Genomic DNA, 26,588 nt, shown 5'->3' with positions numbered 1-26,588 from the left:
CCGACCATAAGATAATCTTGTCACAATGCTGAGAGTCAGATTAATGCTATGTAAAAAAAAATCGAAGAGTTTCAGCTGTCTTATCACTAGTAAATTTAAACTGGTATGTTATTTTTATACTTCCTACCTTTATTAAAACATATTTCTATTCGTTGCAGTTTACGTGGTGAAACCAAAGAGTCAGTGCAAACCATACCTGTCAGATTGTGCAGGAACTAGGAGTTTGCAAGTCTGTTGGCTCAGCATGAATAGTCTGCGAGAGAATGAAGTTTAAATGGCTGGCCTGCTTACTGAAGACATCTGCTGTTTCCAGAGGCGCCAAGAAACTGCTACAGCGTCATAAGTTGACTCTTTTACTTAAACATTACCGGTAGAATCTACACATCCCACTCTGTGTCAGTTTCTGATTACTTTAAGACATGCTGTATATTTCATTACTGTAAAGATTAGTATTAAAAGCATTGCATTTGTATTCTTTTCATCTTACTGTTGTTTCGGTAATAGTTGTATGCTGAAGCAATAAAAGTGTAGTTTCATAACGTCAACTCTTATATTTAAGCAGCAGAAGATTTTTCTCTACCTGCTGGTACACGTAAATACTGACAAAGAAAGGCTTATTATTAATAACATCAAATTCATTTCATCCATTATTCACTCTGACCTCCTATAAACCCAATATCCAGTTCCAAACTTAACATACTGCCACGAGGGCACCGGCGGCCACAGCAAAGACTCACGACTGACGCCACGGCTTGGCCTTACCTGGCCTGGGAAATACGAGAAACATTTGTAATCTAGAGGAAATGGTGTCATATCTCACTGTTCTAGCTATTATGCAAAGTAAACTTTGAAATATCACGCCAATATTCGGGTTCAAAATATCGATGTAGTTAAAGTGACCGTGTACCGTCTCAATTCGTAGATCTTCTTGATTGAAGCTTAAACACAAGTGCGTGCTCAAAAGTAATGTCTCCGAAGTTTTATATGTGAAAACTTATAAAGCTTTTAAAAATAAATAAACTTTATTAACATTCTACACCCTTATTCTTCGTGTTACTATGTTTCTCCAAACAAGATGTAAGTAGGCTGTTTAGGTTTTTATGTTGGTAACGTCACCTAGCGCTCTGCGTGAAAATCACTGGCTGTGCTGTGTGCAGTCTGTGGCTGGTTGGCATTGTTGGAAAATTCGCCATTGTAATGTTGGGCAGTTAGATGTGAACAGCGCGTAGCGTTGCGCAGTTGGAGGTGAGCTACCAGCAGTGGTGAATGTAGGGAGAGAAATGGCAGAATTTTGAGTGCGGACGATCTATACGTGTATCCATCAGAAAGAGCAAATATGTAATAGTGGATATCAAGAACTGATATAAATATATGAATCCATCAGAAAGAGCAAATATGTAATATTGGATATCAAGAACCAGATATATATATATATATATATATATATATATATATATATATATATATATATATATATATATACAGGGTGTTTCAAAAATGACCGGTATATTTGAAACGGCAATAAAAACTAAACGAGCAGCGATAGAAATACACCGTTTGTTGCAATATGCTTGGGACAACAGTACATTTTCAGGCGGACAAACTTTCGAAATTACAGTAGTTACAATTTTCAACAACAGATGGCGCTGCAAGTGATGTGAAAGATATAGAAGACAACGCAGTCTGTGGGTGCGCCATTCTGTACGTCGTCTTTCTGCTGTAAGCGTGTGCTGTTCACAACGTGCAAGTGTGCTGTAGACAACATGGTTTATTCCTTAGAACAGAGGATTTTTCTGCTGTTGGAATTCCACCGCCTAGAACACAGTGTTGTTGCAACAAGACGAAGTTTTCAACGGAGGTTTAATGTAACCAAAGGACCGAAAAGCGATACAATAAAGGATCTGTTTGAAAAATTTCAACGGACTGGGAACGTGACGGATGAACGTGCTGGAAAGGTAGGGCGACCACAGAGGGCAACGCGCAGCTAGTGCAGCAGGTGATCCAACAGCGGCCTCGGGTTTCCGTTCGCCGTGTTGCAGCTGCGGTCCAAATGACGCCAACGTCCACGTATCGTCTCATGCGCCAGAGTTTACACCTCTATCCATACAAAATTCAAATGCGGCAACCCCTCAGCGCCGCTACCATTGCTGCACGAGAGACTTTCGCTAACGATATAGTGCACAGGATTGATGACGGCGATATGCATGTGGGCAGCATTTGGTTTACTGAGGAAGCTTATTTTTACCTGGTTGGCTTCGTCAATAAACAGAACTGACGCATAAGGGGAACTGAAAAGCCGCATGTTGCAGTCCCATCGTCCCTGCATCCTCAAAAAGTACTGGTCTGGGCCGCCATTTCTTCCAAAGGAATCATTGGCCCATTTTTCAGATCCGAAACGATTACTGCATCACGCTATCTGGACATTCTTCGTGAATTTGTGGCGGTACAAACTGCCTTAGACGACACTGCGAACACCTCGTGGTTTATGCAAGATGGTGCCCGGCCACATCGCACGGCCGACGTCTTTAATTTCCTGAATGAATATTTCGATGATCGTGTGATTGCTTTGGGCTATCCGAAACATACAGAAGGCGGCGTGGATTGGCCTCCCTATTCGCCAGACTTGAACCCCTGTGACTTCTTTCTGTGGGGACACTTGAAAGACCAGGTGTACCGCCAGAATCCAGAAACAATTGAACAGCTGAAGCAGTACATCTCATCTGCATGTGAAGCCATTCCGCCAGACACGTTGTCAAAGGTTTCGGGTAATTTCATTCAGAGACTACGCCATATTATTGCTACGCATGGTGGATATGTGGAAAATATCGTACTATAGAGTTTCCCAGACCGCAGCGCCATCTGTTGTTGAAAATTGTAACTACTGTAATTTCGAAAGTTTGTCTGCCTGAAAATGTACTGTTGTCCCAAGCATATTGCAACAAACGGTGTATTTCTATCGCTGCTCGTTTAGTTTTTATTGCCGTTTCAAATATACCGGTCATTTTTAAACACCCTGTATATATATATCAGTTCTTGATATCCAATATTACATATTTGCTCTTTCTGATGGATACATGTATAGATCGTCCGCACTCAAAATTCTGCCATTTCTCTCCCTACATTGACCACTGCTGGTAGCTCACCTCCAACTGCGCAACGCTACGTTTCTAACTATGCCTATCAGTAGTTAGTGCCTTCAGTAGTTAGAATCTTTTATTTAGCTGGCAGTAGTGGCACTCGCTGTATTGCAGTAGTTCGAGTAACGAAGATTTTTTTGAGGTAAGTGATTCATGAAAGGTATAGGTTATTGTTAGTCAGAGCCATTCTTTTGTAGGGATTTTTGAAAGTCAGATTGCGTTGCGCTAAAAATATTGTGTGTCAGTTTAGTGTTTATCAGTATAGCTAAAGGGCGAAATATCTGAGTACGTTCAATTCTGCTCAGCTATTTGAAAATCAAATAACGTAAGGGGTTTATCAGCAGAGTAATTCACTAAATTTTTCTAAAGGAATGTTTCAGAGAGAACAATTTCTTGTTACCGTAACTGTAGAATGTTAGACTTAGTTGAAGGGGCCACTACATTATTTCTACTTGCACCGCTTCATCACTATCAAAGTGAAGTCCGCTAAAAGCTTTCTTCAGCTTTTCGAACCTAGATGACGGGCAGATGAGGCCTAGTCGGGGTGTATGGAAGATGCTCTGTGGTTTCGTGTACAAGGTGTCTGGTTGTTACACATGTCGCAGCGCTTGTGCATGCACAATAGTTGTCATGATGAAGGAAAGGTAGCCCCATGTGCGAAAGAACTCTTCGATTTGTCTTTTAATTTTCTTGAAGGAACACACCAAGCTGATTCTCGTACTGTCACAGTTACGTAACACACCTCCATGTCACACGCTACAGTACGTAGCCCTCGATCGGCAGAGGGTTGCAATTGCGTTATGGAATTATGAAAGTCGATCGAGTAATATGCATGACGCGTAATATGTTAACCTGCTTTGTTAACACAATGAAAAACTCTGAAGCATACATTTCGTCTTATCAATATCTGATTTCTTTTTTCCTTGGATAACATCAGATATCTAAGAAAAAAAGCATGATGCAAAGGAATGGTTAACAGAAATGCTTTTCAGAAAATGAGGCCCTGGTGATGCTATTACTGCATGCAGCGGGGCTAAGAACAAGTAGCACTAATTGAAGGCTGGGGTGGAGCTCTCCCATTAGCTCGGTGAAACGAGAAAATGCCATGTGAAACGGAAACTCAGATGTTCACGTTCAGTTTGCTCCAAACATTCTTTTTCAGTAAAAGCAACAAACAGCATCCAGTTGACACCTACAACTGTGGTATGTTGTCTTTTTCTTTCTGTCTTTACTTAAACATTAAGACATAATATAATGTTCTTACATATAAAACATCTGTTTTGCTCTGTCCATGAGATAATTCAAAACAGTTGAAATTAACAGTGCACACAATAACATCGTCGATATCCAATGAGGTACAACAAACGCAATACGTAGGGGACACTAAATTGCACATTATGTTATACATTATAATTCCATTATAGACATCCATCGCCCAGGCGTATCTTCACAGTGCTGGTGCGTAGACACACAAACAAATTTCGCTTTAGGAAATTGCATTTGCAAAGACTTCGCATCTAGCTGGGTCATACGTTGCTGAACGCTACACAACACGTCTGCATCAACTTTTGTTAAGTTTGCCTCCCCCCTCCCCTCAACCACAAAGAACACACACATACCATTTTAGGCTCTACTGGATTGATGTCTTGGGATTCTGGAGTCCAGAACATCGAAAATCCATGACCGATTCATTTCTCTGGAAGTACTTCTATTCCAAAGTGTGGCAGTGTACCTTCGATCCGAAACCTAATGTGGAAGTGAACACAAAGAGAAATTTCAAAATGCATCGTGGAATGTATAGGAAAGGAACTAACGACGCAAAGCACATGCGAATTGTCCAGTAATAGGTAAGGAATCAAAAGCACTTCTTTGACCATTCTAGCCTATAGATTTATGTTCCTGCATCACGAACATAAGCCATGTGCAGGCGTGGTTTTTGGAGAATTTTTCTAAATTTCGTGCAGCAATGGCTGGAAGGTAGTAGTTAAGGAACCGAATGTCATATCGGATGGCTTTGTCATGTGACGTTGATATTTAGCAAACTGTTCTAGGACGCAGGTTTACGGCTCCGCACTTGGGATGGAAGGCAAGGAACGGCGGGCATGGTATACTAGTGTGATGAAGTCAGGGCAGCACTGGGAACTGACCTGCTGTGGAAAACCGATACATTGCACGTAGAAGCGCCGCTAATGAACTGTATGTAGGGCCCGAAGAGGGCTGAGGGAACCAGAAGTTGTAACAATTAAAGAGCACTCCACTTGTCTCCTCCAGGGGAAATACGTCAGGGTTGTAGCCCGGAGGCTCAAATGGGGAGTAGTTGTTCCGCCACTATGTCAATATTTAGAATCTGAGTGAATAACGATTGTTTAAATTGCACGCCTACGTTGAATACAATCTGGTGATGAATTTAGGCGGCCAACCTACCCGCTGAAACTAATACCATACTCCGCTGCACGGACTCGCAGTAGATGTGGCGGGGAGGGGCCGCACCTTGGAGCTGCACCGGCGCGAGGGGCGAGATGGCCGCTACCCTCCACTCTCTGGGTGACATCGTCCGGCGGACTGCAAGCTGCCATTCGCTGGGGCGGGTCGGAGGCACCAACTAGCGACCTCCCGGGTGAAGAGCAATCTGCGGTCTCTCACGAATATGCCCTGGCTGCTAAGGCTTACTGCAACGATGGCGGCCAGTTATTTTCCCTCCGGCGCTGTACGTGGGGTTCACAATTTGTGCTTGAGGGAGCAGCCAGCCACGTCCCAGGCTACCTATGCACATACACGCAGGTTAATGTATTGCGGCGACCCCTCATTGCCGTCACGAGAGTAGGAGCGCTACTTCTGCAACGCTGGGTGGCTGGACGCCGATGCAGCAGGTACCACCGCTGGTATTGGTGCTGATCCATGGATGGACGCCACGTGGCGCCATCACTGCGATCAGTGGGAGGGCTGCAGTTTAACTTCAATGCATTAAAGTCAACGAAACACTTGCCGGTTTTTCTCTGCATTCTTACGCGTAAGTCACCCCTCTCTACCAAACCATACTCTCTGTCGTTTCGACTTATTACAACCCCTGAGCGCTACAGGGCGGTTGTGAAATGTCATGTTCACATGCATGTTGTGTTCCAATCAGTAATGAATGTTGTGAGTTGAAAATAACTTCACGAGTGAAACTATATTCGTCAGTCCATCCCACATTACTTTTAAAATGGCCAATATCTTTCACTTGCTGCTGAATCCATTCAAATAACTATACTCTTCCATTTCGGTCTTTTTGCCACTGGTGCTGAATTAGCTTGCTATGATACAAAAACAGGTCATTGTGCATCACTTCAGAAAGCAGTTTTTCACATATCTGGAACTGCTTTTGGTGATGTAGTTGAATGGTTTCAAGAACTGCGTTATCTGTGGAATAGGATTTGTCCTTGGGCGCCTTCTGTGCGTTGCTTGTATACGAAGGTTACCCGTTTCCCAGAAGGCTGTGTTTCAGGTGACGAAAACCATTCTCATCAAGATGGCGTCTTCTGTGGTACTATGTAGCATATGCTCGTGCAACACCAGCCTTTTGATCGGAAACACGCAGCATCAAAAACATATTAAGATATTTATCTTTTGTGCGTTTGATCGGGAAGCTGTCCTACATAAAGTTGACAGGAATAGCCATGGTTGTCCACTCTGCAGTCAGTAGACACATACACCCAGGTTAATGGTTCCTGCTATCATGCCATAGGCCACTATCATTTTATAGGTCATTGTCCTATGTTGAAATGATGCACAACTTACAAACTACGAGAGCTAGGGAACGGGAATCCAAAAAATGTAAAAGAAACCTGACAAGGATTTGAACAACGGCTCTATGGGCGTCTTAGGTTTGATGTTTCATCGGACCACTCAGTGACCTGCTAGACCCGGCACGGTTATGTGAGGTAACACAGTCCTCTTTACATTCCAATGCCCTACACGATGTGACATTGTTGATATCTCCTCGTTTTCACCCGTTATGTGTTTTCTAAACGCACTCAGCCTTATTTAGAGAGATAAATTTTCGATTGGAATCTGGTTAAAGATTCGCATGCTGGCATTTATTTATCACCCTGTATATTGATTAAGAACGTTAGCCAACAAGACTATGTAATAACAATTACTGAAATCACAAACGGCTACAAAACAAGAGTGTTGCTCGGTGGGAGTTGTTGTTGTTTACGTTACTCTTTGAAGGAGTTATCCAGTCCTCTTTATGACTCAGACCGCTGTAACGGGATTCATCACCAGATTGTCGTCGAGGTTTTCGAGCAATTTAATCAATCGTTATTCACTCGCCTTCATGCTACACCCCTGACGTATTTCCTCTGGAGGAGACAAGTGGAGCGCTCTTTAATAGTTATAACGTCAGGTTCCCTCAACCCTCTTCGGTCACTACATACAGTTCATTAGCTGCACTTCTATCTGCAATGTATCGGTTATTCACAGCACGTCAGTTTCCTGTGCTGCCCTGATTTCATCACACTTGTATACAGTGCCCGCCGTGCCTTGCCTTCACTCCTATGTACGGCGTCGTAAACCTGCGTCCCCGAATCGTTTGCTAAATATCAACGTCACCCGCGAAAAGAATCTGATGTGACATTAGGTTAGTATTTATTACCTTGCAGCCTTGGGTGCGAGAAATGTAGAAGAATTGTGAAAGTACCACTCCCTTACCTATTGCTGGACAATTTGCATATGCCCTTGCATCGTTCGTTCCTTTGCAATACATTACATGATGCGTTTGAAAAGTTTCTCTTGGTATTCAGTAACACTTTATGTTTCAGAACGATGGTATACTGCCACACTTTGGAATAGAAGAATCTCCAAGGAAATGGATTTTCGATTTCTCGACTCTACAATCTCCCGACTTTAATCCACTGGAGCCTAACTTGGTGTGTGAGTGGAGGGGGGAGGGAAACTGGACAAAAGTTGATGCAGACGTGTTTTGTAGGTTCCAGCAACGTATGATACAGTTAGTTGCGAAATTTGCAAATGCAAGGTAGTTGAACGCCTTTCCGAAAGTGAAATTTGTTCGTTTGTCTACGTACCAGCACTGTGAAGATACGCTTGGACGATGGATGTCTAGAATGGTATTATAATGTGTAACGTAATGTGTCTCCTACGTATTGCGTCTTTTGTTCCTCATTGGATACCGACGATGTTATTGTGGCACTATTATTTTCAACTGTGTTTAATTAACTCATGGACAGAGTAAAACAGACGTTTTATATATATGTTATGTCTTAATGTTTATATAAAGACAGATAGAAAAAGGTAACATACCACAATTGGAGGTTTCAACTGGATACTGTTTGATGCTTTAACTGAAAAAGAATGTTTGGAGTAAACTCAACATGAACATCTGAGTCTCCGATTCCCACGGCATTTTCTCGTCTCACCGAGCTAATGGGAGAGCTCCACCTCAGCCCAGAATTAGTGCTACTTGTTCTCAGCCCCGCTGCATGCAGTAACAGCATTACCAGAGCCTCATTTTCAGAAAAGCATTTCTGTTAACCAGCGAGTCGGACCAAGGTTATGTAGATACACTTTTGTCTTGAACTGGGATGAGCAATCAAATGTCTACCGTGACGTGCGGCATTTTTTCACAATCGTGTGCACTGTTGTCTACTCCTATCAAGCAAATTATGTGTTTGTGGCCATTTGGGATTTACATTTAATTTTAGTACTGAGCAGAATAAATTTATGATTAACGTATGCTTTCCTTATCTAACTGATAACGATTTTCTTACCTGTCTCGATTTATCTTTCTGTTTATTGGTATAACACTATTTTGTAGCTTTCGTTTGCATCATGTTTTTTTTTTGGATATTTGATGTTACCCAAGAAAAAATGAAAGAAAGTATTGATAAGACGGGATGTATGCCTCCGAGTTTTTCATTGTGTTAACAATGCGGGTTACCCTATTACGCGTCCTGCATATTACTCGGTCGACTTTCACGATTCCATAACGCAATTGCAAACCTCTGCCGATCGAGGGCTACGTATTGTAGCGTGTGACATGGCGGTGTGTTACGTAACTGTGACAGAGCTCGAGATACTGCTTGTTGTATTCCTTCAAGAAACTGAAAAGACGAATCGAAGAGTTTCTGCACAGACGGAGCGACCTTTTCTTCATCATGACAACGACACAGCATGTACATGCGACATGTGTAACAACCCGACACCTTGTATACGAGCTAACAGATCTTCTTCCATACACCCCGACTATGCCCCATCCGCCCGAAATCTTTTTCCAAAACTCGATGAAAACATTTCAGGGTTTCACTTTGATAGTGATGAAACGGAGCAAGTAGAAGTAATGATGTGGCCCCTTCAACAATGTCAAACATTCTACAGTGAGGGTATCAAGAAACTGTTATCTGGTGTGGATAAACATAGTGACAGAAAGAATGAGGATGTAGAGTGTTAATAAAGTTTATTTTATTTAAAAACCTATATACGTTTTCACATATAAAAATTCGGAGGCATTACGTTTCGGCACGCACCTTTACTTACGCTTCAATCGACAAGACCTTGTATTTAAGACGGTAAACGGTCACTTTTACTACTTCGATAATGTGAACACGCATCTTGGCGCGATATTTCAAATAGCTTGCAATAAATTTATATAGAACCGTGAGATATGACACCATTTCCTCTGGATTACAAATTTTTCACTTATTTCCCAGGCCAGGTAAGGCCCAGCCGTGGCGTCAGTCGTGAGTCTTTGCTGTGGCCGCCGGTGTCCTCGTGGCAGTCAGTGTGTTGAGGTTGGAAGTGGACATTGGGAATATAGGGAGTCAGCGTGGATAACTGATGAAATGTATCTGATGTTATTAATAACAAACCGTCGTTTGTCAGCCTGTAGGTAGAGAAATATCTTCAACCGTTTAATATAACAGATGACGTATGAAACTACACTTTCATTGCGTCGGCATACAACTGTAATAGAAAAAACAGAAACATAAAAAGAATACAAATCAATGTTTTTAACACTAATCTTTACAGTAATGATATTTACTGCATTTCGTGAAGTAATCAGAAACTGACACAGAATTGGATGTGTAGATTCGACCGGTTATTTTTAAGTATAAGAGTCAAGTTCTGACACTCTTCCAGTTTCTTTGCTCCTCTGGAAACAGCAGATGTCTTCAGTCAGCAGTCCAGCTATTTATTCTCCACTCCCTCGCAGACGATTCAATCTGAGCCAACTGATTTTCAATACTTCTAGTTCCTGGGACAATCTGACAGGTATGGTTTGCATTGACTCTTTGGTTTCACCACGTAAACTGCAATGAAGAGAAATGAGCTTTAGTAAAGGTAGGAAGTACAAAAATAACACAGCAGTTGAATTTTACTAGTGATAAGACAACGGTAAGTCTTCAATTTTTTTACATAGCACGAATTTCACTGTCAGCATTGTGACAAGATTATGTTACGGTCGTGTATCAGAGATAATGTGGGGTCACACAGTGTGCTATGTTACAGGGTTCCTATTCTTACTGGTACTATATCAGACCGTTGGAAGATTGGCGACGCGAATAAACCTGACTTATAGCTTATTTCGATAGTTTAAGGATGTCACTAGAACCACGTTCCTATAGGAAGGTAATGCTCCTAGCGTGCGAAGCATTCAGTGAGCAACGCATGTATCCTGTGACGAGGCAAATGACGATAACCTGAGGGATCTCGGTTTCGTTTGCTGGGAACTGATTTGGCGATCTCTGAGTTTGTGTTTAGGGAATGGTCAGCACCGCCGGTCCCCAGTAACCGTAAAACTTTGTCGTACGTGAAACCATCTTAACAGTAGAACGATCCAGCGTGACTGGATGAAATGCGCTTACTCTGTCCTTCGTGTACAGGTCAGGAATGGTATTCCGCCGTCCAAACGTTCGCCCAACCCAAAACGAACACCCTTTTGTTGCAAAACGAAATAGAAAAATCAGTCATCTTGACAGTGATGACAGCTACTGACAGCAAAATTTACACTCTTGACAGTTTAATTAACAACAGTGTTATGTAAATGCTAATGCCCATCATAAAGAAAGAACTGATGAAAGAATACCATATGATACGAAACAGAAAGAATTCAAGAAATTATTATTTACGAAGGTTAAACCCCAGACTATAAAATGACCAAAGATAACATTTTTCCTAGAAGAGGGTTGTAGCCCCATCGAGCTGTAAGTTTGCGGTTACTACAATGTAACTCGGCAATGCAGATGTTGTCTTCATTTCTCTCTTGTACTCTTGCAATAATAGTACGCATGTTAAGCGCTACTAGGTTATTTTAAAGACGATCGGAAGTTTAAAAGTTTTACGGTTGGAATTATTTGTCACAAGTCGAACTGAAGTAAAATCATCTTTACCGTTTAGACAGATAACGGGATAGTTGATTGCTGATTTGTGATGGGACTTAGCCTTCGTGATACTTAATAGTCACGAACATCAAAGGACACAGATAGAGACTCATCGCTGACATAAATTCAATTATTAGATTTGAATTGACAACAGATAAACGCAATCACAAAGAATTTACTATTGCGCTATACTGTCAGAAGCTATCGTCAAAGTCAGAACTGCGGATGCTAAACGACGCAATCACCCTGTAGAATCACTGAATGAATTAGGTACCTTTCTCCATCACTCAGAATGCCAAGTTTGGAGAGCGCAAGATCACCAAAATGTTAATTGTTTTGAGAGAGACCAAAAGTTTGTGTTGGCGAGACCTTCACTTTTCCCCAACTCCGGAAGATACACATTTTGTTAGAGTTTGAAAAATTATTCTCTTGAAATTGTGCCAGTGTTACTTTGCACGATCCCTGTGAAGTTATGGACATTAGCTTTGTGCAAGATGAGAGGCCACCTTCTGTTTATTAATCGTCCGCAATATTATTGCACGTGGGACTGGGGCATTTCGGTCGGCTCATCATGAGTTTTAATCGTGATATTTTGCTAGGAATCGATGAGCAGTTTCACAGTATAAGCACAGCTCTTCTGAAAGCTTCGATAGATGGATCGTTTTCCTTAACCACTGTTCTTGATGAATGCAATGTATCAGCCTGCCTACAGCAGTGGTCACGAAAAGCCAAACTAAATAATGTCGTGGTTGTATAGTAACAAATTTACTATACATGCAGATTTTGCCGCTTGTTTTCTAGACATTTTCATCTAAAGATTCATTATTTAACTTTCATGTACTCTTGTACTAACCATCACGCGTGCATGCACAGCTTCTAACGCAGTGGAAATCTTAACCAGTAATACTACAACCCCACATCTTCTTCTTTCGCGATATTTTGGTCTGGCCTAAATAACGTGGTTTTATCAGGTTCTTTTTTCAACCATCATTGACAACTGATTAAAATGTGTGCCATGCTGCTATTTACCATATAAATGCCCGATATTTGGGAAATTTTTTGCAATGGTTATACGGTTGATTGATAGTACAGTGTGTCATCGCCTATAAGTAGCATATATTTCGGTCTGATATTACATTGTAGATGTCTCACTAAGACAATGAATGAGTCTGTGGCCTAATTTAATGCCAACATGATGTTTCCGATAAGATATAGTCCAGTAATTTCACTTATCATTGCCCAGTTCACCTAATTCTCCGTTTCTATGTCAACGCGTCGTTATATTTTTAACATCTTTAAACTTACAAGACTATTTCTACTTGTTCCTAAGCGTATGAGGGGTATTATTTATACACACTAATCCAGTTTTCGGCCTTCTACAGGGTATGAAGAAAAGTGTACGTTGCCTATCGGTTTATAGTGTTAAGCTTAGTATAGGTGTGTGTACATCACTACCAACACATTCACTGTGAAAATTAACCACACGCTACGGACCGCGGCACTCGTGGCAACTTCCGTCGCCTGGTAAAATATCTTTTCGTAAAATGTTGAAACTATGGCCCATTGCGTACTTCATGGCGCGTTACACGACATAATCCTCCCAAAGGAATTCAAGGGTGTATAGTGAAAAACATACAGCAGTTTTAAGGGGCAAGAAAATTACTATAAAAGGTGGACTAAAAATGCGCAGCAAATTGCTCCGAATGGTTTTGGTGGACAATCATGAAGAGTTGCAATTTCGTAATTTCGGTGAGGCAAGGGTAGCCACTGTTCCTTGATGATTTGATTTCACTCATACTTTTACTTTCGCTGTGGGACCATACGCGAATTTTTATGCTGAACAAACTGGTTTTATCATGACAATATTGAACAGAAATCGCTTCTGTTTAAAGTAACTTACCTTTTGGTAGTTGGTTGTAGCAAGAATACAGCTTCAACGAATTAGCATACAAGTAGAACTTGTTGTCTGCTGCGACACAAATGGTATCATCGTCATCTTCCGTGTTGGACGACCTCCCCAGAAATCTATTCTCAGCCGTGATATTTCCGGTGCTTAGATTCTCATTCCCGATGTTGGCGGTGGTCGACTCTTCTGGTTGTCCGTGGACCTCCGCCACTGCTACCAGTGCTGTAAAAGTCAGTGAACGTAATTACAGATGGCTATTTCGTCTAATGGATGTTAATGAAACTCTCCCACTTAGCACTGCAACACTGCTGTATGCTATATATGTGTTAATTGAACAGTCCGCTCGTCCCAGAAAATAAAAAAGAACGAATCAACAGCGAATGCACGCTATGCTCATGTCGGACAAGTTCTCGTAATTAATTTCGTGTTCCAATATACAATTACAGTGGTCTTTAAAGTTCTTGTTGGATTGTTACTATCCCATAATTAAATTGACAATATTAGTTCTTTCCTCACTTACATTTGGGAAGGTTTGCCTTTTTAGTAAGGCTATGCCACACTATAGGCTAGCCATATATTTGGCTGATAAAGTTAGGTTCTTCATTGGTTTTGACATCAGACAGCCCGCTCTACCCTTAGTAGTAAAGAATAAAAAGGTATTGCAGAATCTGGAAGCCTTCCTCGTTACGATCATGTTGCTGGGGATTTACTGAAAAGCACACATCTCCAAGTGGACGGCTCTGTAAAGTCTTTTGCTCCTCATCAAGATAATGAACGTAACCTATTAAAATATTGTCCCTGTTCCGTCCTCTGAAAATCACGTGATAGAGAAGATTAATAGGTACCATTAATATTTGTTTGTTTTTCTGTTACATTCAAACTAAATTTAGAGGCAAAGAAGTGACGTGCCTTGCATGGAGCGTCTCACATAACTTCTTGTGATGTTCCGGATATTGTACGATGGGAGACATCAGAGTCATTTCACTTTCTACGTTAAGTCCAAGATACTATTACATACACGGTTCTGTCACAGTAATGTGACAACCGCCTTTGTTCGACATCAACGCGAGATAACCACTAAATGACGGTAGGGGTCGGTATTAACAGTGGAGGCTACGTAAAGATCATCAGGGAACCGCGGGGGACAGTGCAACCGTTGTCATAATGCGGAAACGAAGCTATTTATTTGACGTCCAAAAGGGTATGATTATTGCCTTTCTGGCAAAGAGTGGATGCACGCCTCAGTTTGTAAACTGTTCAAGTGTCACCCTGCTTAATGTGAACTATGCATGGTAAAACTGCACTATCGAAAACTGACAGCATGACCAGTGGGGCAGCATTGACCATAGATGACAAAAGTGAAAGACAGCTGCGGAGATGTTTACGGATGAACAGGCATGCAACAGTTTAGGGAGAGACGCCCCAGATGAACCACGGGGCTACCAGCTGTGTCTGCTCAACGATTATTCCGCGAAAGTCGTTGTTTTCCGCTTGCCACAGTAGGTTCCAGATTCGTACGCTCACGTCGACAGCTGTTCACCGCCGACGAAGGCTTCAATTTTCACTCCAAATCCTGAACCGTACCTGTTTTGAGCGGCCGTTTTAGGCCAAAGACGTTTTATGCTCGATCGGGTATAAGGCGGGTGGCGTGTAGGGCGTGAAACGTCTCAAGGCAAACAACCTGCAATGAGTGAGGGAGCGTTATGGTCTGAGGAATGTATTCGTGTCGGTGATTCTTCATAATGAAAGACATAATCGATCTAAACTACTATTCATTTCATGTCTGACAAGTACCTCTAGCATTTTAGTTACAGAAGCAACTCTCTTACATCTAGCAGACTCAGAGTTCGCGTATCAGTTGTTATGAAAGAGAAGCTCAGTGATCATAGGGCAGTTACAAATTCAACGTCTTTTAGTGTCAATAGAATGTTACTGGATATTGAAAGAATTCCACCACAGAAGAAATATCAGGAATTTAACTACAGTGTATTGCAGCTGTCAAGATCGAATATTCAGCTCCTTTTGTGACGAGGGTGTGAAACACAAAATGGACAACTCTACGAGTATTTGCAAACTGCATTTTAGACATGTATGTGCCGATTAAGTTTTCAGTAAAATGCAGAGACCTGTCACAGTTCGAGTGATATGTTACTAAGTTTCTGTCAAAATATTAAGAGCTTCAATACACGTTTAAAGACTTCGGAGCCTTGTTAAAAGCAAAACCTGAAAGCAGCTATGATATTTAAATTAATCACTCACTAGCCGATCTGACCAAAAATCTTAGCATGTATGGGTACAATATACACATCTACTTCTCTTATTAAGTCACCCTTTGACCGTGCTGACACCCTCTCGACCAATCTAGGAGAGAAGGTCGAAGTACTGATTTTGCTTTTCCGAATCTGATTCACCACAGAATTAGGTTTCGTTGAATTGTCTCAAAAGACCCAGCTAGTCGACATTGACGTAACTGATCGAACAAGTAGAAACTAATACCGCTCAGTAGTGGAAATGTATCTGGATCTAAGAAGATGTCTTTAACGTCCTATAAACAACTTACTCCCGATCTAGCAGATGTTAACCGTAGGTTGAAAGAGCGACAAAGCATACCGGATATCGGACCTGATTTATGATTTTATTCGCTAACTCACTGCAGAAATAGTTCAACAGAACACTCTTAATGGAACAAAAGTGGTAGTCGGAAAGATATTTACAAAGGTACGACAGCGAGCTATGATATGGCTATAACTGTTCACACTTTACACAGTATAAAAGAAGTATCCCATAGTTTGGGAGGTGGTAGTTTGGACGAAAACATAAGCAAAATGGCCGAAGTCATAGGGTGTAAGATACTTACTTTAAGAGCTACGTGTACTTGGTGATACTGTAAACCGTCTTCACAGTTCATTTCATGTGCAGCATATACGTTAATTCAAACAAAACAGGTATGTATTTTGAACAGCTTATGGAAATCATTTACGTTGTCGTTTTTTCTCGGAAATTGCCATAATATTGATGCCTGCTGTTTCACAAAGAAAATACCATACTCTATTTTAATCACCTTCTTTACAGATGGTTCACAAACCAGGTCTTATGTAATAGCTTGTAAAACTAAGACACAGTGCAGCACGTATTTTCCAGATATTTGATTTCATAAATTTAAAATCATTTTTCCAAGTACATGTACTTGTGAAATTAATCATAAATGATATTTTATGAGACTGTAATATATGATGAAGGAATAAATAACAAATAATTAAGTCAATTCGTTGTAGTAAATAGTCTGGAAATGACAATGATGTTATATTTGTATGACACGGGTCATAAATTTCATGTAACAATAATATCGTTGGCGTAAGAACGAACGGAGGAATGAGTTTCGAACATTCTGCGTTTTGGTACAGACATGTGTCTTGGTGCAGAAATGACAAATTGTGGTGGAATTGGTGTTATAATAAGGGGGAAGCTAAGATATAAGTGAGGGAGCACGTGTATGTGCGTAGTACATGACCGCAAGAAGGGTTTTAGAGTTAATGAAAACAGCAGTGTGGCCCAAGTTTATTCAAGTTCATCGCTAATCAAAGGAGCCTACTGTCGATACTGAATTTCATAAATAGCATTACATTGTACTGCAAGCAACTCATCGCAAAGCAAGGTACATCTAGTAGTTTCATAGTTGTGTTATACGCATGCCAGTATAATAGTAGCTTTCTTGGTTCAAAAAATAGCTCTGAGCACTATGGGACTCAACATCTGAGGTCATCAGCCCCTAGAACTTAGAACTGCTTAATCCTAACTAACCTAAGGACATCACACACATCCATGCCCGAGGCAGGATTCGAACCCGCGACCGTAGCGGTCGCGCGGTTCCGGACTGAAGTGCCTAGAACCGGTCGGCCATCCCGGCCGGCAGCTTTCTTGGGACATTAGATTGGTCTAGTCAAACCACCAACGTAGTCCTATCATCTCATCTTAACTTCCGAGAAAGTCTTAAGGGAAAAATATACATAAAAAGATCCGTTAAATTGAGAACTAATTTTCAATCAAGTAGTCATTGTAATAGATAGCTGTAGTAACTACGGTTCTTCATATGGTGCAGCACTGCTATGCTAACACAGACAATCAGTTGAAATGAAAAGTTATATAAGTGCAATACATGTTTGAGTGACAAGACTATACTGGTTATCTTGAAGCCAAAATAATTTTATGATTTTATGTTGTGTTCTGTAAATAACATATCTCTACATAACATTAGTACTGGCAGTAGGTTGTTGCCTTGAAGGAAAGTTTCTACGGCACTACTAGAATAGTATCTGATAAGGATAAGGAATTAATTACTTCCGGTCGCGACTAAAGATTTTGTCAAAGACACAGTTTTATCGTTATTTCTGTGACGCAATATAGTATCTATGAAGTGTTGCTAGTCGCAATTAAAATTTTTATTAAAATTATTTCATCACAGATTAACGTATTTAGTGTTCATTATACGCGTGTTTTTACATCGAAGCTCGCGCAAGCGCATTTTGTTTATTTAGCGCATTACCTTTGTTAAAGTATTTGCGTGAATTCAGTGTAATTATCTATTTACCAAAGGCAACTCTCAATTGTTTTGGAGATGGATAACACTTTATTCTGATTTCTAAATTTATTCATACAACTTTGTGATACATAATCACGGTTTCCTACAGTAGGACTGCCACTCGTGACGTTTCTTTTTTTTTTTACATTTTTAAAGTTTTGTACACAGCAAATACTCTCGCAGTAACGACTGGGTTGTAACTGTCTAAATTGTATCGGTAAGCGTCGATCTCCCCATTATATGCTTTGTTTCTATTTATTGTGCAACAGTTTTATGCACAGGTAAGTATATGTCAGTATTATGTTACGATACAACAAGATTGTAATGTGGTCCAAGTGGTTTAACAGTGGCTTACTGCACTCTGCTGATGATTCGAAATAACAAACAGCTTACAGTGGACGAGATAAGCTTCACAATAGCGAAGATTAACAAGTGCTCATTCGATATAAGATATGCATTTTAAAGTCTCCTTGATTGTATTTCTTTTTTTTTCGGCCAATCGACTATCTTTCTATTCATAGAAATAGCTTTTCGCACGGATTAATACATGAGGAATTATGTAAAATGGGGGTAAGAAAAAAATGTTTAGCGTGAATGAAAGATAATAAATTCTGCCAATACTTACCAGCAACAAGCAACAATGCAGCCTTCATTGTACTCGACAAAAACTACTACTGCTCTCTGCGTTATATTTTCATTTATATATGGTTAAAAACCCGATGGCATCATCAAATGTTATCGTTAAGTTCCCTCCTGATTTTCCGTTCCGTGAACTCTGGTTGCTGCAACTAGCAGCAGAATGACTTTCCTTGTGCTTGAAAAGATCTGTTATCGTTCGCTGTGTTAAACGTATTATCAGCATTACAACTACAACATTCAATAAAACTGGTTAGCATACTTTGGGCAGAGGCTGGAAAGGAATATTTTTTTCTTTCAATAAAGCCTATCTTTTAATGTCGTACGGCTCGAATGCTGATGAAAGGAGGTGAACAGATGTCAGTGACGATTATATCATTCACCATCCGGTATAAAGAGCTTTCCATTTTGAAGAGGAAACTCTTGTGCATAGAGGAACTTTAGTACCTAGATACTACAGTCTCTCTACCAATTTAGAATCATACGAGGGAGTGTACTCTAGAGACTACGTAAGCAGTTTCCACCATCTTCTAAATTTTTTTATTATTCTTAGACGTAACGTTGTGTTTTTGCAGCATTTGTAATTTTTTCTAGATCTATACCTCTACGTCCTGTATAATATATTAAATCTATTTGAAATATGTGGTTAATTCTTTAGCTACAGACTGTTATGCAAAGTTATACATCTAACTTCCCGTGGATTAAATTTGGTAGCGCCATATCGTATGGGCACGTAAAATTCCCCTCCTTAAAAAATCTTTTTGCGTGTAAAGAGCAACAAACCGACTCCTTCTGTAGACACTAGCAGTCAAATGAAAGGCTAGACGAGCATTGTTTGTTAGGATTGAGTCTAGCAACACAATTCATAACGGAAATAGCGTATATCTGTAATAACTCCAGAGAAACGGCACTTAACGACTTTTAGGAAAGACATCCTATATAAAGTACTGACGCTTTGGGATACTGCGTTGGTCTTGCGCCATAGTTAAGTTATAATTTAACAAAAGACAATGTTGTGACTTGGAAAATGGTAAAAAGCTTCAATTCAGCAGAGTAAATTTTGTAATGCAGAAAAAGACTGGAGCACATAAAAAGTGGATAAGAAATAAGGAAATATTTTAAAGATCAAATACCCAGCTGGCTAGAAGCAAAATGTGTAAATTGTTTCGAATTACAACCTTCTCCCCCACCCTTATGTTAGAGGGAAAGTCACACAAGGAACGACTTAGGGAGAAAGAGCCGACGCTTGACACATCACTAACAGCTCCACACACGGAACACAAACGAACTTATCATGATACGTGTTTAATTGTTTAGGTTTTAGTGTAAATGGCATATCAGTTATGTATGTAGTACATTCTGCCACGTGGAAGTTAATTATGTCACATTCTCCTTAGAAAAATGAAGTGAAATAATTTTCTTTTTGATGCCTTTAACATCGCATTTTGCAAAAACAGACAAAATGTCTGGTGGGATACTGCAATCACTGGTTATACAATGTTACTTATAATCCGTCATGATTGCAAAAATGTTTATTCACGTAGCTGGTTTCTGTCCGTCTAGAACGATCTTCAGATATGGAAATTTCAGTTACACTAGTACCCGTCCTCACACAGTAACATTCACTTGCTGCGTCCAGCTGAAAATTCCGGTATGATCTCGAGGGCTCTGGACAGTCTGTCGCACCACAGTGGCGCTTCTCCTCTGGAACTGCCTCGTACCTTGTGACAAATGTGAGGACAGATGTGTCAACAAAGATGAATTCTCTGAAAACTTCTGTAGAGGTCTTATTATTTACTGTTGGTATTGCAAATGACAGACACTCCCTTTCCTACAGAGCACACGTACTTCTATTCCTGCAGCCCCTGCAGAACATGAACAGGAAGTCACAAATGTAGACTTACTTTGATTACATCAATATTAACAGTATAGTATCAGTTTTGTTGATGAACTTCTAACTGCTTCATCTTCGCCTTTTTGGCAAACAAAGTGACGGGCTCCTTTTGTACTTTTTACAAACGGACAGCTTTGACAACGAACTTTCGGAACCGAAAAAAACCATGTATAAAATAACACCCGATCGTAGAAAAACCAGTGCTCTGTATAATTTCCATGCAAAACGTTGCATTCTACCACAAGCAGCATTTTAATAGAGAGAAATAAAGTAATAAGTTGTAACTGAAAGGTAAATAGGGAACTTTATGAATATTAACACGTAATTCAATGACGTCAGTGTAACATGCACTTTCAGTCAACAGGGTAAAAAAACTCTGCCTAAAGTAAACATATAGCTCAAAACACACATATCCTACACACCTGATAGTGCTTATACGAATTCTCATTCTGCAGATGCGGAAGTGGTTAAAATATTCCAAACGAGAACAAAGTCAACACCTCATTAGATCCACGTTTCTATATCCACAATCACTTCCATATTTTATGAGTCCAACAAACAACGGGACATTAATTACATTTTTAAATGATATTGTGAGTATGTCAGTGTCATTACAGGCCTTCCACAAAGTATAGTACAAAATATGCATATACTCAGTTGCAAGATCTTGATTGTACATCTCAGAGTGAAGTGTATTATGACAAAATTATGTGAATCTTCTCTTGTGTTTTGGAACATTGTAGTCTTACATAATCCGCAATCCTTGTGATGTAGAGTTTATATGAGCGATAGATGTAACCACCAAGAGATGGTAATGTTTTGTGGCTTTTAGTGGAATATGTTCAGCAAATATCTTTGCTTGGAAAATTTGAATTAAGACGAGTACGATTCGTATACCGTCACCATCAATTAGGCAGCAACACGTTCTTTTCACTTGCTGCGTGTTCGCCAAATAATGAAGTAAGAAATAGTTTCATGTTGATCTTTCGTCATTGTTCTACTGTTGCTTGCCTCCGCATGAATGTTTCGTGGCAGGTTGTTTCAAGTTCCTTTGAAATATTTGTGGCAATAGTGTCTTTTGGCCCTTGAAAACGGATGTACTACTTCTTTGCTAGTCAATGTGTCATTGATAAAGCGGCATCAATTGTGTAGCTGTGGGTGGAGGTATGTAGAGACTACAACACATTAGCTGTAGTTTTCTCGCCACTGTGGGACAGTGTTGATGATGAAGGCATTTCGTACTGGAATAAGCTCTGGTCACTGTTCCAAACATTTTCACTCAACACACTCTGCTGTGTCATACACACGGTCACTTCTTCCACAAACTGTTGTGCCATCTTCCGTGTAATGTTATCGTCTTCTTGGTCTTTCTGTGTGACAAATGTAGTATAATGCACGGATAAAATGCGATTCTCAGCTTTAAGACTGTCGATAAACGAATTCGAAGCTTTGAAATTGTCCAAGTCAACCATTTTAGACGTTTCTAGTGCCCACATCTGCAGAATCCGACAGCGAACAGTAGATCCACACAACCTCTCTCTATCAAATCGTGATACCACATGCTCATTTAGAGCTTGCAATTGGGACCGTCTGTTTTCTTTCAAACGATCTCCTGCTGCCTTTCACTAGACGCACAATTTACAATTAATCGGTAATTTGATTTACTTTTAATGTACTTATAGTGCCCCACTAGTTTGCTACAGGAATTGAAGCCACGACAGCCACAGCCATCATCAGTGTTTTCTAGTAGGCTGTCATCAATTTCTTCTATTACACTGGATTTCGATGGTTTGCTTGTACATAGATCGTACTCACTTTCACGGGACTGTTTCTGTTGCTCTGGAGATGGACGTCGTGTACTGTTTGAGTAGCCACCTTCAGGTTTGGGTTCTTCCTGTCCTTCAAAATCAGTATCCCTATCTCCATATTTTAATGTTTAACATCTTTAACACACATCCATTTGATTTATACAGGTGCGGAATCGTTAAATTACTTAGCTTTCTCACAATGTTTTAAAATTAATGGTGATATTTAATGTTGTGTGGAATAAAGTATCGGTCAAACTATGAAAATATATACTGTACTAATTCAAATGAAATTCATATCTCCACGACAGTAATAAGACGAAAGTCGATTTTAGTAAAACATAAAGTATCTGTACAAACAGTGTGGCTGCATTAGATTCAGTTACTAATGTATTATTCATTCTGGACACTGAAACAAGCTGTGTTTACTTGCTGTGCATGTCACAATGAAGTGGTACTGTAATGTGGCATACCATAAATGAAATAATAAAATTTCCATATTGATTTTCGATTTGTCTTCTTTCAGCTGTGCCACAAATGGCTCTGAGCACTATGGGACTTAACACCTGAGCTCATCAGTGTATAGAATTTGGAACAACTTAAACCTAAGTAACCTAAGGACATCACACACATCCATGGAAGAGGCAGGATTCGAACCTGAAGCACCTATAACCGCTCGGCCACCACGGCCGGCCTCAGCCGTGAGACAAAAGGTATAAAAGCGTATCCTCCACCGACACTGGAATCAGTAACCAAAGTAGGCACCTTCCCTGGCCCAAGTTACTCCTGGCTAGCCAAATTTTACAGCATTGTGTTCTGCCTTACTCCTCCACCCCTGTCTATGAAGGATAGCCTCGAAACGTAAAAGGTAAGGTTAATCGCAGTTTCCAAGTAAAATATAAACAGTAAACTGCTAAAATTATTTCACACGTTATGGGAAAATCACTCCTCTTATTTGATGCAAATCATACAAAAATGTCATGTGACATTTGTAGGCCAATTCTGGGTCATTCAGGAAGAAACTCTTTGGTCACACGATTGCCAAACATATCCTGCATTGTTGTCCAGAATCAGTTAACCTTATCAGACCTGAAACCACACTTTTAAATAAAAGAACTGAAAAATCACTTTTTAGCACCGTTATGGCTAATAATTTGAAAAAAAGTTTCATTAAATACGTGACCTACTGACCTACACGTCATGTATTGTGTGTGTTACAGCAGGTCTTTATCAAGTAAAAATAACTACCTGTAGCCCGTGTATGAAATCAGGTCTCAATGACACTACAATACTCAAATACAAAACTTCCTAATTTACTGAAGTTTATTGTAAATTTAAACACTTTTTGGTTGGAAAAATCAGTTAACAGAAATCAGAGCTTCTATACATCACTTATTTGTTCTTTCAAGGCATTTTAATGCAACTGACCTGCACATTATGTAACAATGTCGAAAAAGAGTCATTTCAGAGACTAAATTTTGCAACACAGTGTTCATTGCATTTTCAGTATATGACGATTACTTCAACCTCTAAGCTGTCTCATATTGTGTGGAAATGTTTTAAGCAATACCTTTTTCTAGTGAAATCAAGGAACGCATCACAGATATGGTATGTTACGAACTTATTACTGGCGCAACCTCGCACGCTACATCCAGATGTACATTTTCTTCTCCCAGCATAAATTTCTGGTCATTGGAATGCATTCCTAAATCTATTGCATGCTCGTGGGATGACTTGTATATGTTTACGCTTCTTCTATTCGTGCCTTTTCCTGTCGTTCGACATATTTAGGTCGAGGGTCTCCTGCAGCACCTCCAGAACATTCCAGTTCGAGCGTGTCGGTTCCTGTCTATCGGTGAGAGAATTGCCGAGTTTATGGGGCTAGAGCGTAGTTTGTGCTCCATCATCATATGTGCTGGTGGCGCCGTGGAGTCGCGAGCATGTGGTGTGAGGGTGGTTTGGACAAAGCAAGCGTGTCTGTTCCTGTCTGTCGGTGCTGGGAATTTGTGAACTTTAGGACAGATATAGCTTTTAGTGTGTCATGTGATAGAACTTTCCAAACATCTCGGGCGGTTGTGTGAGGTAGGTATTTGCAGATTGGACCCTGTTCAGAAAAAAAAGAAGATAATGCGGTGGAACGTTCCATTTGTCCGGCACGCGGTCGACAGGTTCCATCGTGTCCGGTGTTAAGTGCTTGCTGGCGGGTGAGGCGCTTCAGTCCGGAACCGCGCGACTGCTATGGTCACAGGTTCGAATCCTGCCGCGGCCATGGATGTGTGTGATGTCCTTAGGTTAGTTAGGTTTAAGTTGTTCCACGTTCTGGGGACTGATGACCTCAGGTGTTAAGTCCCATAGTGCTCAGAGCCATTTGTGGCACAGCTGAAAGAAGACAAATCGAAAATCAATATGGAAATTTTATTATTTCGTTTATGGTATGCCACATTACAGTACCACTTCCTTGTGACATGGGACAGCAAGTAAACACAGCTTGTTTAAGTGTCCAGAATGAATAATACATTAGTAACTGAATCTAATGCAGCCACGCTGTTTTACTAAAATCAACTTTCGTCTTATTACTGTCATGGAGATATGACTTTCATTTGAATTAGTACAGTATATATTTTCATAGTTTGACCGTTATTTTATTCCACACACCATTAAACATCACCATTCAATCTGAAACATTCTGGGAAAGCTAAGTAATTTATCGATTCCGTACCTTATAAATCAAGTGGGTGTGAGTTAAAGATGTTAAACAGTAAAATATAGAGATAGGGATACTGATTTTGAAGGACAGGAAGAACCTGAACCTGAAAGTGGGTAGTAAAACAGTACCCGACGTCATTCACCAGAGCAACAGCAACAGTCCAGTCAAAGTGAGTACGATCTATGTACAAGCAAACCATCGAAATCCAGTGTAATAGAAGATATTGATGACAGCCTACTAGAAAACACTGATGATGGCTGTGGCTGTCGTGGCTTCAATTCCTGTAGCAATCTAGTGGGGCACTATAAGTACATTAGAAAGTAAACCAAATTACCGATTAATTGTAAATTGTGCGTCTAGTGAAAGGCAGCAGGTGATCGTTTGAAAGAAAGCAGACAGTCCCAATTACAAGCTCTGAATGAGCGTGTAGAATCACGATTTGGTAGAGAGAGGTCGTGAGGCTCTACAGTTCGCTGTCGGAATCTGCAGATGTGAGCACTAGAAACGTCTAAAAGGTTGACTTGGACAATTTCAAAGCTTCGATTTCGTTTATCGACAGTCTTAAAGCTGAGAATCGCATTTTATCCGTGCGTTTTACTACATATGTCACACAGAAAGAGCAAGAAGGCGATAACATTACACGGAAGATGGCACAACAGTTTGTGGAAGAAGTGAACGTGTGTATGACACAACAGAGTGTGTTGAGTGAAAATGTTTGGAACAGTGACCAGAGCTTATTCCAGTACGAAATGCCTTCATCATCAACACTGTCCCACAGAGGCGAGAAAACTACAGCTAATGTGTTGTAGTCTCTACATACCTCCACCCACAGCTACACAATTGATGCCGCTTTATCAATGACAGATTGACTAGCAAAGATGTAGTATATCCGTTTTCAAGGGCCAAAACACACTATTGCCACAAGTAATTCAAAGGAACTTGAAACAACCTGCCACGAAACATTCATGCTGAGGCAAGCAAGAGTAGAACAATGACGAAAGATCAACATGAAACGATTTCTTACTTCATTCCTTGGCGAGCACGCAGCAAGTGAAAAGAACGTGTTGCTGCCTAATTGATGGTGACGGTATACGCGACGTACTCGTCTAAGTTCAAATTCTCCAAGCAAAGATATTTGCTGAAGATATTCCACTAAAAGCTACAAAACATTACCATCTCTTGGTGGTTACATCTTTCGATCATATAAACTCTACATCACAAGGATTGCGGATTATGTAAGACTACAATGTTCCTAAACACAAGAGAAGATTCACATAATTTTGTCATTATATACTTCACTCTGATGTACAATCAAGTTTTTGCAACTGAGTATATGCATATTTTGTACTATACTTTGTGGAAGGCCTGTAATGACACTAACATACTCACAATATCATTTAAAAATGTAATTAATGTCCCGTTGTTTGTTGGACTCATAAAATATGGAAGTGATTGTTGATATAGAAACGTGGATCTAATGAGGTGTTGACTTTGTTCTCGTCTGGATTGTTTTAACCACTTGCGCATCTGCAGAATGAGAATTCGT

The 26,588-nt window shown here is 40.3% G+C and overlaps 2 protein-coding genes across 3 annotated transcripts in view; one reads left to right on the top strand and one right to left on the bottom strand.

Moving 5' to 3' along the window:
• The window catches only part of LOC126162269 (uncharacterized), a 299,470-nt gene extending 280,812 nt beyond the window's left edge, over window positions 1–18,658 (bottom strand). The window contains exons 1-3 of one of the 2 annotated variants that reach the window (XM_049918664.1): window positions 18,626–18,658; window positions 13,416–13,643; window positions 10,091–10,444 (exon numbers count right to left, since the gene is read on the bottom strand). In XM_049918664.1, coding sequence (XP_049774621.1) covers window positions 10,383–10,444; window positions 13,416–13,643; window positions 18,626–18,653 — 318 coding nt within the window. In that variant the 5' untranslated portion in view covers window positions 18,654–18,658 and the 3' untranslated portion in view covers window positions 10,091–10,382. Of the gene's footprint in view, window positions 1–10,090; window positions 10,445–13,415; window positions 13,644–18,625 lie in introns of those variants that run through there. The other variant, XM_049918667.1, reaches the window with a different exon arrangement.
• Window positions 1–26,588, top strand: part of LOC126162270 (uncharacterized) — a 101,645-nt gene that overhangs the window by 62,892 nt on the left and 12,165 nt on the right. The window lies entirely within an intron of this gene.

This window comes from Schistocerca cancellata, chromosome 2 (assembly GCF_023864275.1).
Source record: "Schistocerca cancellata isolate TAMUIC-IGC-003103 chromosome 2, iqSchCanc2.1, whole genome shotgun sequence".
Classification (NCBI taxonomy): Eukaryota; Metazoa; Arthropoda; class Insecta; order Orthoptera; family Acrididae; genus Schistocerca; species Schistocerca cancellata.
The sequence above is the reverse complement of the archived record's forward strand: the minus strand, read 5'-3'. Positions and strand labels throughout refer to the sequence as shown.